General features: G+C 38.7%; 1 protein-coding gene across 1 annotated transcript in view; it reads right to left on the bottom strand.

The window, feature by feature from the left end:
• Window positions 1-595: 595 nt before the first annotated feature.
• LOC132823399 (A disintegrin and metalloproteinase with thrombospondin motifs 2-like) overlaps window positions 596-13,449 on the bottom strand; it is a 235,926-nt gene continuing 223,072 nt past the window's right edge. Inside the window, exons 19-22 of the mRNA XM_060837195.1 lie at window positions 8,287-8,494; window positions 6,389-6,521; window positions 5,734-5,838; window positions 596-3,259 (exon numbers count right to left, since the gene is read on the bottom strand). Of these exons, the coding sequence (XP_060693178.1) occupies window positions 2,805-3,259; window positions 5,734-5,838; window positions 6,389-6,521; window positions 8,287-8,494 (901 nt within the window). The 3' untranslated portion in view covers window positions 596-2,804. The remainder of the gene's footprint in view (window positions 3,260-5,733; window positions 5,839-6,388; window positions 6,522-8,286; window positions 8,495-13,449) is intronic.

Genomic DNA, 13,449 nt, shown 5'->3' with positions numbered 1-13,449 from the left:
AGCTCTGCAACTGGCCTGATTGCATGTTCCATTAATCATCTGCCATTTTTGGGCAGGTTGCCACTATCTGCCCCTCCACCAGAAATGCTGAGAGGCAGGAACTGCAGATGGGAGCTATCACACTGCTTTCTAATCCAATTTTGCCAACACACCCGCCTCCGATCCTGCCACCAACTGTTACAAAAATTCAGTCCATTAATCACAGGAGACTATATTTTATTCCCTGTTTGTCTTAAAATCCTTTGGTTAGTTATTGCCGTTTTCTGATTACCTTTCCTCATCTTTCAGTCCAAAATAGGTAAATGATGTGATTTATACTAAACCTCCTGTTGCAAACTGCTACAGTTGTTTTGAAAGAAACATTCTCATACCGACCTGCACACATTTTCAAAGATCACACATTGCTTCATTGTGTGTTCTTCTATCCCAACAAATCCCAATACTGGAATGTTAAATAAATGGCAGTAACATTGCCATCACTGTAACACTGAAAAGGAACATTCACAAACAGTTATAGCTCTGAGACAAATGAGCAAAATGCCACAAATGTTCCAAGTTTAATAAATATTAAAAATAAAGGTTCTAACTCTTATATACAAATAATGTACAAAAGAGACTCTTTAGTGGAACTGCTGTAGAAATTGTAAGTGTAATTGGGGCAGGTGATGTTATTCATACATACAGGAATCAGCAAGTAGAGCTGCTACTTAATGAAGAAAAATACATATGCCATGAAGCAAGATTAAAGCATTGGAACAAAACTTATAAACCAACCTTACATTTTAAAGTAGAATGTCTGCATTCAATATGTAATAAAAAAATGTCATAAAATAAAGTGAAGCACACATTTTGTCACACATGTTCTTAATTGGGAATAACAAACCCAGTCTAGAGTTATGAAAAAATTACAAAATATGTAATTTGTAAAGTAGTCAGAATGAGAACTTTGTGAAATTGGAAGCACCACTTGATTGGACTAATGGATTTCAGGGGCTGAATATGTTCAGTGTTAGGTGATATCTGTAATTTGGAACTGAAATGTTCTGTTTTTCCAGAGGATTCTAAAATTCTTGTTGTTTTAAGACAACAGAAAACCATTAAGTCCACACCTGACCATCATGCTGTAATTGCACATATCAATCAGTATCTGAAGGAAAAAATAGGTTTACATTTCAAGGGGGACTTATGTAGTGATTTAGAATCCCACCTGAATCACTGGACCACATATTTTGAGAAATCAGGACATCATCACCTAATCATAAAAATTACTACCCGGGTGTGTCTAATTGATCAGCAGACAAGATTTCTGGTGATTTTGTGATATTAGCTTAGCTTTAGCTTTTCAGAATTTGATGGGCCGATGTTCACCACTTCTACATTGTTAAAACATTTACCTTGAGAGAATAATGTAGGACCAAATAATCATAATTTCTGTTGAACGATACATAACATTATTTTCACTGATATATGTGTTGAACACAGGAACAAGGAACCTATGATTGCATGATTTGCTGTTTCTTTATTACTATCATTATTATTTTATTGTTCTGAACTTAGAGGAGGGATAAACAGAATTAAGATGACCAGGACAGATATCATATGACAATAATGGAAGGTATGGCAAATTAGATCACCCAAATGGTTGACTTAAACAGGCGAGAAAGTGTTCTGGAGTACAGCTATTAGAAACATTCACTATAATATATGAAAGGTACAAAACAAATACTGTGATATGTCTAACACATTAAGCACTGAAGATTAATTTCCTTTCGAAAGTTTAAATTAACTTAAGTGGTTATCTCTATGAAGCCAAATGCGATGGCAGAAGAAATAAATCTGACAAATGATGTTGTTTCTGGGTCATTTCAAATTTGAAGTTTAGCATTATATAGAAACATATTAACTATGCAAATCACAATGGGTGTGTCCTCCAGCCGCCATACTTCATTCTAGATGTTTTAGGTTGCGACAGGAATTCCTTTACTTTCTTAACGATTGTAAAATTAGGCTTTGGTAACAAGAAGAACAGGTTTGTAAAAGTGTTATTTTGTAAAAGTAAATAGTGCAAATTAATTATTCTGTGGTTCTATCCTTGTGTAAACGTAAAAGATGTTTTTGCAGATTTTACTTGACCTGCAATTTCTTCAGATTGAGGATTATCTGCAGGAACTTCAGCACCATATTTCCCCATATTTTAAAAATTCTAAGAACACAGCTTCAAAAGCAAAACCTGCATAACATGCTGGCAATGTTTGACTGTTTACAACATTGCAAGTAACCTTTATTTTCAACACAATCTCTCAGTCAGGGGCTGAACTAGAACCTGAGGAGACTATGTCCCTGTTAGGTACAATAAGGCCCTAAGAGGAATAAATCATATGTGCCATTCATACAGTACATTGGTATTTTGGGAATGTTCAGCACCAATCTTTCAGGAAATTTACTGCAATTTACAAAGAAATTATTTTGGTGCAAATGCTACATTAAGTGCAATTATAGTGCAGCAACGAGCTACATGGAGGAAGTCAAAGGGAATCCTTGGTTGGTAACACCAAACCACTCACAATGAAGGTGTATCTGTGTATCTATATGCATCTGAGAGAAGCCTGGCAAAGCTGAGAGACATAAGCTCCATGCTGACTTTTTATAAGGTAGATTACTAAAGTTAAAGTGTTTGCATTATAACTGTATTAACACTGCTAAAATAAATCGTGCCATTCATTTCTAGTTCAGTTTCTGTCATATGGTGAGTGAAGCACTTTATAACATTCTTCTTTGGCTTTCTGTTGACAGATGTTCCACACTCATATCTTTCGGTGAGGTAAACGGTTATTCTTTACAGAAGAAACTGTTTTTTCTGAGGAATTGTTCAGCATCTCTTTTATCTTCTGATCAAGCAGGAACTGGAGTCTGTGGTTGCTGACTATATTTGGCCGTGTTGGAATTATAAATTTATGTTGTGTTTTTTTACTATTACCTTTTTCTCTCTTGTGTGCCTGTCCAACTGCATTTTTCTGAACACTCTCTTTTGTTCCATTTACTTTGTGAGAGGTAACAACCCTTGGCTTCTTTGTGGTCTCAGGTAGTATGGTTGATTTAATCTGCTTCTGGGATTCAGTGTCATTGGTCTTGTTTGAAAGCTGTTGAGATAGTGAATTGCAGTACTTGCAACAGAGCTTGTGGTAGCCAGGAATAGAGCAATATCTGGAAAGTACTTCCATACGGCAGAAGATTGACTTGTCCCCATGACAAATTGCTTCTGCGAAGATATTAAGGTGAAAAGAAAATTAGAACTGGAAAGGATATATTACCATCAATTAACAGGTTTAAGCCTTTTTTTTGTAGTTGATTTGGACAACGTATGCTCACTGATACAGTTTCTTGATATTTTATAAAGAGATAGGTGTTTTAATAGTGAGATAGTGAGTCCAATTAATCAAGAAAGTAAATTAAAATGTTCTAGTTAGCCACGTTATAACTGTTAAAACACATCTTCAAGTTCTGCAGTCATAGATCTGAACCGATCCGAAGATCTTGCTTGCATTTTTATCACATAAACTGGTTTAAAATTTATAAATTGCAAAATACATTTGTTTTGAAGTTTATTCACTGAATTCACATGAGGCTTGATCTTCTCTCAAGAAGAACTGAAACTGACTGCATCCTTTGGTTACTGATTGTTGAGCTGTTTCAGTCAGACAATGGCATAATATTTTCTTTTAAGATGGATGCTTTTCTTCTGGCTCTTTCTACCCAGATTTCCAAGTTTGCACAAAGTGAAAAACTACAGGCTTTATTCACAAATATTTTGTTTCCTCAGAGGCCAAACTAAATACAACAGTCCCCATTTGCTTAGAAAAATGCCTTTTTAATCCAGAATATTTGTATTAGAATCTTTTCTGTAATGCCTAGAACTGAGCTCAGATGATAAATGCTGTTGGGGACTTATATTGAATAAATCCAATTGAATGTCTGTAGTCAAGGTTGGAAAAATTACTAAGTTACTAAGCACAAGGGAAAGGTTGTTCAACATCGAATGAAAAAAAAGGGAAAAGAGTAAAAATACTGGAATTTTCCAATGGTTGCCTGATACCTCTCTTTTTTAAAAAAAATCAAAATATAGACAATGTTTTATTTCTTGACATAAGTTATTATTTATTTGCAGAAACTAATGACAAACTGGAGGAACACAAGTCCCCAGATCTCCATCGGTAAGAAAATGCATCTGAATGTACAAGATCACAGTTAACTTGGTAAACACTGTCACCAATCTTACAAAAAAATCTAGTAGTGAACGCTGAAAGCTGAAATGGTACATCCTCACAGTTTTGTTAAATGTTTACTAAATATCAATAAATTATCCCTGAAAAAACAAAGTGCATACAGATGTAGTACACATTACTGAGTACCATATTGCACTGTCTGGAGCCATTGAACATGGTTAATTTAATCGTTCTGACTTTAAAAGAATTAACAGTCGAGTGCATTTGTACAAACACCAATTATGTAACATATAACACTTTTCAGTGCAATAGCTGTAGCTCATCAGTTCTCCTTGTTCATAAGATTTAGCACACATCCTAAAAATTCCACAAAAATACTTACAACAAATGCTGATTATGTGATCACATAACAATGACATGGTCAAAGTGTTTTCACTTTTTCCTCTCAAATTAATATTTTCATTGTTTAAAGGTCCTTTTTGTACTCACATGTTAACATTCATTTTCCAAACTATAATAAGTAAAATGCTGCACTTTTAAATTTAATCTTGCAGAATATTTTCTATATCCCTAGCATTGGTACTTGTCTGCATCTGCGGCCAGACACGGCAGTGATTATTGTTATCGTGTAGTGTATTGGTAAAGAAGGGCTTAGGCTTAGTATATATGATGTCTCCTGTTTTATTTCCTGTTACTTGCAGTAACAAAAGCTATTACATTCATCCTTAAATAAGGCATTTTTCTAAACAAAATAAAATTTATGAGGTACTGTTTGTAATCAATCACACACACACACACACACACACACACACACACACACACACACACACACACACACACACACACACACACACACACACACACACACACACACACACACACACACACACACACACAATGGAACCATGCACCTGCTACCAATAGAGCATGAGCCCTTAATCCTCACTCCACACAGTGAAATGCAACAGCACAATGGCAAGCAGTAGAAATTTATCTCGGAAAGCAACAAATGAGACAAAGAAAGGAAGTTACTTCAGGTTGCTATTCATCCAGGTCATAGCGTTAACTACTCTAAGAAATTCTAACAAAGTATAGGAGATTTACAGAGAAGGAAATATTAGCACAAGAAGATGTTATTGTGATGTGATCACATTCACAATAAATTTCTCAGTTTCCGTCAAACTGAGGCTATGTTTCATTAGAGCCTGTTATCAAGCAAATCAAACAGTAAGCAAGCTGGAGACAGCTTCCGTTCAGAGGCCTGCATCATACTGTGGAATTCCTCCAGTGAAGTATGAAGTCACCCCTTTGGACCTCCATCTCTAGTACTGCACAAGCTCTAGAGAAGATACAGGCTGTGCACCCAGGGCCCAGTAGAAGTATTAGAACCATAATGCAGTTGCTAATCAGAGAAATGCACCATGAAGAGAAAAGGACATAAGAAAGGGTAAAATCCACATGAGAAACTGCATGCATTTAAAGCCAGGACCAGAGTTATAATATGATTTACTTTTCGAAATTTTCTGAATGGGATATGCTGGATCTGGACGTGATAGCCATTGGATTAATGACTTTCCTTTAGAGGAAGTGAGTGATGTTTGCTGAGAAGAGTTTTCTGGAAAAAATGGAACATATCAATCAATCAATCAATCAATCAATCTCCTAAACAGAACTAATGAAATCAAACACTGTGTATGCACATTTCAGTATTTAAGTAGTGTTAATCACAATATTATAACTTATTTCTTCTTAAATCAAAACCATTTGTTTTTTCAATTTACATTGCATCTACAGAAATATTCATGAAAAAACTCTGCAATTGGTATATTTTCAAAAATATTTTTAATAATATTGTTCTTATCACATTCTAAACATTCAGAAACTTCTGCAAATACTAAACATTTGTGTATTTGATGGAACAAGATAAAGACTAATGTCCTTGATCACCTGTTCCCAAAGAGAAGGAAGCATTGATCCAAAATAGAGCCAGAATACTGTAGCCTCAATTCTCTAACTGATGCTCTCCCTCTGAGTATGACCCTGATTGAAACCGTGGAGTTTGCCCTCATTATTAGTGCAAAATAATTCAACAATAACTTTCAAAGGAATGTAAAATATTGAAAGCTCACTGTAACTTGAATCCAGGATATTATAGAGTCACTTACTGGGGGGACATGCAGGCATTCTGCATATGCGGATGTGGTCTGGCTTTTCCTCTTCACAGTGACCAACCATATTGTCCCTTGTTCGGCACACAACCTGTCTCTCCTGCGTTCCATTTCTACAGGTTACAGAACACTAACAAAACAACAAATTGTATTTTTGAGAAAGAAAGTAGTAATATAGTAACATGCATATATGACTACTGCTATATGAGGAGATAGGACAAAGGCATGAACAGTTGCATGTTGAAACATTGGATTGTCAGAAAGAGAATATGAAGTTTGGTCAATGTGATAATGCAATGGCTTTAAGAGGTTTTTTTTAAAAAAAAGGATAGATTGAACGAGAGGTGCCAAACTATCTGTAAAAGATGTAAACAGCTTGTGCCGCCTTAGGGTTTTTTAAAGTTGGAACAATGGAAGCAGCTAGGCCAGGGTGGCCAGCTCTCACAGACCTGGCTTTCTTGTATTTCTTAGATTTTCAGTTTAGATTTAAGCAGTTGCTGTTGTGCAATTGAAGATATAGAAGCCATTTCTCCCTCTCTCGATTACAGCTAGAAGTTGGGGTTTTTCTCTGTTACTGGGTTACCTGTGAGACAAATCTATTTTTCTGGAGCTGCCTTTTTACCAAGGGGTGTATTTATGGAATGGTACTACATTGGAATAGTTGATTAGTAATAGTTACTGTATCTATTATTCTGTTAAGTCTTCCACTAGAGTCAGGATATTCTAAATTCTTCTCTCTTTTTATTTTAACTATATTTTAACTATAGTGTTTAAATAAGTTCTGTTTTACTTAACATTGAGTAGTTTGACGAGTTGCATTGCATCTAGATCACAACACTTTACATTTGCCTTTAAAATAAGAAAATATCAGGCTCAAGCTACCTTCTTAAAATATTTTGAGGGGGTCTGGTCTGGTCCATAACATCCGACATTTCTAATAAAGAGTGATGTTTATGATGGTGAGGCATTGACAGAAGCAAAATGGGAATGAGCTCAGTTATCAGACTGGAAGTTTGTGGTGATTCTGGAACAAGTCAGTCCATAAAATTGTTATGACTTCTTGTCAGTTGACAGAGTTTTTGAAGCAGTATGTATGCACTCTGCTGAAACAGAGCAAAACCTAGGCCAGCAATATAGCCTTTAGGGCTACAGCTGGCCTAATAGCCAATTTAATTTGGTGTACTCAGCTGTGAAGTATTGATCCAAAAATGCAGGATTGCTGGCTATTCACTTCTCAGTTAAAAAAACATTGAAATCAAATTATTCCAGGAAGCAACCAGCAGGCCCAGCTAGCGACGTCTAGATCCAAAGTAATAATTTCAAATAATACTGTCTGTAGATCGATACCCATTTCAGTGGGTACAAACTTATCCAAATGTCTTTTAAATGTTGTAACTGTTCCTGTATCCACCACTTCCTCTGGAAATTCATTCCACACAAGAACCACTCTGTGTAAAAAATGCTGCCCCTCATGTTCTTTTTAAAGAGTGCAAGTTGAAAATGATGGTTATAATCAGGATCATGAATGACATCTCTCAAACATATGGGTGGCACGGTGGCTCAGTGGTTAGCACGGCTGCCTCACAGCACCAGGGTCCCAGGTTTGATTCTAGTCTCGGGTGACTGTCTGTGTGGAGATTGCACATTCTCCCAGTGTCTGCGTGGGTTTCCTCCGGGTACTCCGGTTTCCTCCCACAGTCCAAAGACGTGCAGGTCAGGCGAATTGGCCATGCTAAATTGCCCATAGTGTTTGGTGCATTAAGTTAGAGGGAGATGGGTCTGGTAGAGTTACTCTTTGGAGGGTCAGCATGTACTGGTTGGGCCGAAGGGCCTGTTTCCACGCTGTAGGGAATCTATTCTAATACGGCCAAGAAATACAATAATCCTAGATTTACCTGCGACCAAGGTCCTGTCCTCCACTCTGCAGGGCAGAGTTCTCGATTACATGGTTTTCTGGTCTCAGGTCGATCCTCATTGCAGTATTTGCTGTGTGCTGAACGGTTGGTGCCATCATGGAGTGGCTGAATGCATCGGACACTTCGGATCTGATATCCAGATTTGCCACAAGTTCTGGTGCATGGTTCCCATTCCCCAGTAACCCATCTGCAAAGTAAATAGCCAAAAAGTATAAGACTTTAGAGTACTTGTGTGGTGGAACTCTAAATTGTTATTGTGTTAGGCTCGGTACTATTTTTAAGACTTTAGGGAAGTAGGAATTTTAAGCAAATACATCAAACGATAAGCTAAAACTACATTCATACAATGCCATGCAGTATGACTGTAAGGAAAGAGACCCTTTGGTCCAACTAGTCCATGTCAACCAAAATCCCAAACTAAACTAGTCCAACTATCCCTCCAACGTTTCTTATTCATGCACAGTACTTATCCAAATGTCTTTTGGATGTTGTAACTGTTCCTACTTCCTCTGGAAATTCACCCTGTGTAAAATAAAAGTTGCCCCTCATGTTCTTTTTAAATCTTTCTCCTCTCATCTTAAAAATATGCTCCCTAGTATTGAAATTCTGATTCATAGGGCAAAATTGTGTCATTCACCTTATCCATACACATCATTAATTTAAAAACATCAATAAGGTCACCTCTCAATTTCTTATGACCCAGTGACAAAAATCCCAGTTTATCCAGTATTTCCCCATAACTCAAACCCTCCATTCCTGGAACATCCTGATAAAGCTTTTCTGCATCTTCTCCAGTTTTATAATATCCTTCCTATGACATGACAACCAGAAATGGACACAGTGCCCCAGAAGAAGCCTCACCAATGTCCTGTCCCCGAACATTAGGGAGGCACAGTGGCTAGCACTGCTGCCTCAAGGTGCCAGGGACCTGGGTTCAATTCCAGTCTTGGGTGACCATCTGTGTGGAGCTTGCACATTTGCCCTGTGTCTGTGTGGGTTTCCTACGGGTGCTCCGGTTTCCTCCCACAGTCCAAAGATGTGCAGGTTAGATGAATTGGCCATGCTAAATTGTCCACAGCGTTCAGGGATGAGTAGGTTAGGCGCTTTAGTCAGGGGAAATGGAGGGGAATGGGTCTGCATGGGATGCTCTTCGGAAGGTCAGTGTGGGCCAAATGGCCTGTTTCCACACTGTAGGAATTCTATGATTATTCACACAAAGTTAGAGTCATAGAAATGTACACGGAAACAGACCCTTCAATCCAACTCGTCCATGCTGACCAGATATCCCAACCCAATCTAGTCCCACCTGCCAGCACCTGACCCATATCCCTCCAAACCGTTCCTATTCATATACCCATCAGATGCCTTTTAAATGTTGCAATTGTACTAGCCTCCACCACTTCCTCTGGCAGCTCATTCCATACACATACCACCCTCCGTGTGAAAAAGTTGCCCTTTAGGTCTCTTTTATATCTTTCCCCTCTCACCTTAAACCTATGTCCTCTAATTCTGGACTCACCCATCCCAGGGAAAAGATTGTGTCTATTTATCCTATCCATGCCCTTCATGATTTTATAAGCCACTATAAGGTCACCCCTCAGCCTCCGACATTCCATGGAAAACAGCCCTAGCCTATTCAACTTCTCCCTAAAGCTTAAATCCTCCAACCCTGGCAACATCTTTGTAAATCTTTTCTGAATTCTTTCAAGTTTCACAACATCTTTCCGATAGGAAGGAGACCAGAATTGCACGCAATATTCCAACAGTGGCCTAACCAATGTCCTGTACAGCCATTACATGACCTCCCAACTCCTATACTTAATACTCTGGCCAATAAAGGAAAGTATACCAAACACCTTCTTCACTATCCTACCTACCAGCGACTCCACTTTCAAGGAACCTGCACTTCAAGATCTCTTTGTTCAGCAACACTCCCCAGGACCTTACCATTAAGTGTATAAGTCCAGCTAAGGTTTGCTTTCCCAAAATGCAGCACCTCAATTATCTAAATTAACCTCCATGTGTCACTTCTCAGCCCATTAGCCCATCTGATCAAGATTTTGTTGTGATCTGAGGTAACCTTCTTCTCTTCCACTACACCTCCAATTTTGGTGTCAGCTTTCAAGTTACAGGTTTCAAAACTGTAAAACAACACTAATTTTAACTAATGCAAACACACCAGAATATTTTACGGGATCTAAATTATGCTTTTTAGTGTGAACTATTCATGAGGTGATCCTGAAAGTAAATGACTTAAAACATGATTTTTTTTTCTTATTTCTAATAGCATTACATAATTCTCGCATTCCTGAATTGACAAGTGGTCACCAACATTTACAGATTACCTTACAGAATAAAATCAAAATACTTCATTTGAACAAAGAAGATTTTTCAAATATACAGTGTATATCATAAGCACAGCACAGTATTTCACAACTAACAAACCAATTAAGTAATTTTGAAATGTAGTCCTGTTGTAATGTAGGAAAAAAACAGCAGCCAACAACAAGATCCCATGAACAGCAATGAGATACTGACCAGATAATCTGCATGACAGGCAGAAATAAACAATTTTTGGAGCGTTATCTTCTTCTTAAAGCCTGCCTCATTTGCAGTATCAGGAATCCAACAAAATGGAGCACCGGCTTCATCAGAAGGATTTTTGGTAGATTTTTTCCATTAAGTGCTCAGAGTGAACAGCTATTTTAACGAATTAACCTTGCCTCAGCAATGGCACTTAGATCAGCAATTTAGAACATAGAACATAGAACAATACAGCGCAGTACAGGCCCTTTGCCCCTCGATGTTGCGCCGACCTAAGCCTACCTAACCTACACTAGCCCAATAACCTCCATATGCTTATCCAATGCCCGCTTAAATGACCATAAAGAGGGAGAGTCCACCACTGCTACTGGCAGGGCATTCCATGAACTCACAACCCGCTGAGTTAAGAATCTACCCCTAACATCTGTCCTATACCAACCTCCCCTTAATTTAAAGCTGTGTCCCCTAGTAACAGCTGACTCCATTAGCGGAAAAAGGTTCTCACTGTCAACCCTATCTAAACCCCTAATCATCTTGTACACCTCTATCAAATCTCCCCTAAACCTTCTTTTCTCCAATGAGAACAGCCCCAAGTGCCTCAGCCTTTCCTCATATGATCTTCCTACCATGCCAGGCAACATCCTGGTAAACCTCCACTGCACCCGTTCCAATCCCTCCACATCCTTCCTATAGTATGGCGACCAAAACTGCACACAGTACTCTAGATAAGGCCGCACCAGAATGTTATACAACTGCAACATGACCTCAGGACTCCGGAACTCAATTCCTCTACCAATAAAGCCCAGTACGCCATATGCCTTCTTCACAGCACTATTTACATGGGTGGCAACTTTCAGAGATCTGTGTACATGGCCACCAAGATCCCTCTGCTCATCCACGCTACCAAGTAGCCTACCATTAGCCCAGTAATCCATCTTCTTGTTACTCCTACCAAAGTGAATGACTTCACACTTAGCTACATTGAACTCCATTTGCCACCTTTCTGCCCAGCTCTGCAACTTATATATATCCCGCTGTAACCTACCACATCCTTCTTCGCTGTGCACAACTCCACTGACTTTCGTATCATCCGCAAACTTGCTCACCCAGCCTTCAAGCCCCTCCTCTAGGTCATTTATAAAAATGACAAACAGCAATGGTCCCAAAACAGATCCTTGTGGAACACCGCTAGTAACTGCACTCCAAGATGAACCTTTACCATCAACTACTACCCTCTGTCTCTTTCCAGCCAGCCAATTCCTAATCCAAACCTCTAATGCACCCTCAATGCCATACCTCCGTAATTTTTGCAGTAGCCTACCATGGGGTACCTTATCGAACGCCTTGCTAAAGTCCATTCCAGAAGCAGCAAATAATCCAGGTTGACACTGCAGTACAACAAAGGCTGTACTCTGGAAGTTCCTTTCCTTTGTACTACACATTCATTCGAGACAGTATCCCACGCTGGTGGATGTAAAAAATCCCACACCATTATTGGAAGAAAATTAGTGGACCTTCCTAGTCAGTGTTGGAAATACAAGCTCATCAAACAGATTGGTTCCAGAGTTGATTGACAGTAAGTAATGCTGAATACACTTTGTGTTAGAGCTGGGTTCTGACCACGATTGATGTGGCAGTGGGAATTAAAGCCATTTTCGTTCTGAGCGATAACACTTTTGGATATGAGATAAGAAAAGCTAGCTTCTTTAAGATAGCCATCAACTGGAAGCAGGCGTGGGATTTGGAGCAGGTCGTAATTCTCAACTGCCTACCTCACTTTCATAGCTACATTTGTACACTAGGAGAGCTCTTGGAGAACACAGTGTCCAACCACAACCTGAGAAACTTTTAGACAGAAGTCTAAACAGAACTCCAGGCATTGTAGGCCTGGAGTTGTTATCTTCTTCTCAGAGTACAATGGGATCTTGATCGGATGGGCCAATGGGCTAAGAAGTGGTAGATGGAGTTTAATTTAGATAAATGTGAGGTGCTGCATTTTGGAAAAGCAAATCTTAGCAGGACTTATACACTTAACAGTAAGGTCCTCGGGAGTGTTGCTGAACAAAGAGACCTTGGAGTGCAGATAGATAGCTCCTTGAAAGTGGAGTTGCAGGATAGTGAAGAAAGCGATTAGTATGCTTTTCTTTATTGGTCAGAGTATTGAGTACAGGGGTTGGGACGTCATGTTGCGGCTGTACAGGACATTGGTGAGACCACTGTTGGGATATTGTGTGCAATTCTGGTCTCCTACCTGTTGAAAAGATGTTATGAAACACTGAACTAGTTAACTCTAGAGCTAATAAGCCTTTGGATATGGGTTTCAGGAGAAGATAAACAATGGGAATAGGATTCGGTGATAATATGAAACTGGAAATAAACAAAGTTAGCAATGAGCTCAGAGTCAATGATGAAAAACATAGAATGCTAATGGTTATCAGATCCATCTTGTCATCACCGGCTCTCCAAATGAGTTTGCAAATGGTCTGATTTGTGAGGGAAGTGAAAGGAATCAATGGGAGTAGAGCTGATTTTGTGGCATGATATGAAGAAAATGGTTTCCAAATGTATACTTGGAGGAAAGTTCACATTTAATACAAA

The sequence above is a fragment of the Hemiscyllium ocellatum genome, chromosome 16 (assembly GCF_020745735.1).
Source record: "Hemiscyllium ocellatum isolate sHemOce1 chromosome 16, sHemOce1.pat.X.cur, whole genome shotgun sequence".
Classification (NCBI taxonomy): Eukaryota; Metazoa; Chordata; class Chondrichthyes; order Orectolobiformes; family Hemiscylliidae; genus Hemiscyllium; species Hemiscyllium ocellatum.
This window is presented reverse-complemented; position numbering and strand designations above follow the sequence as displayed.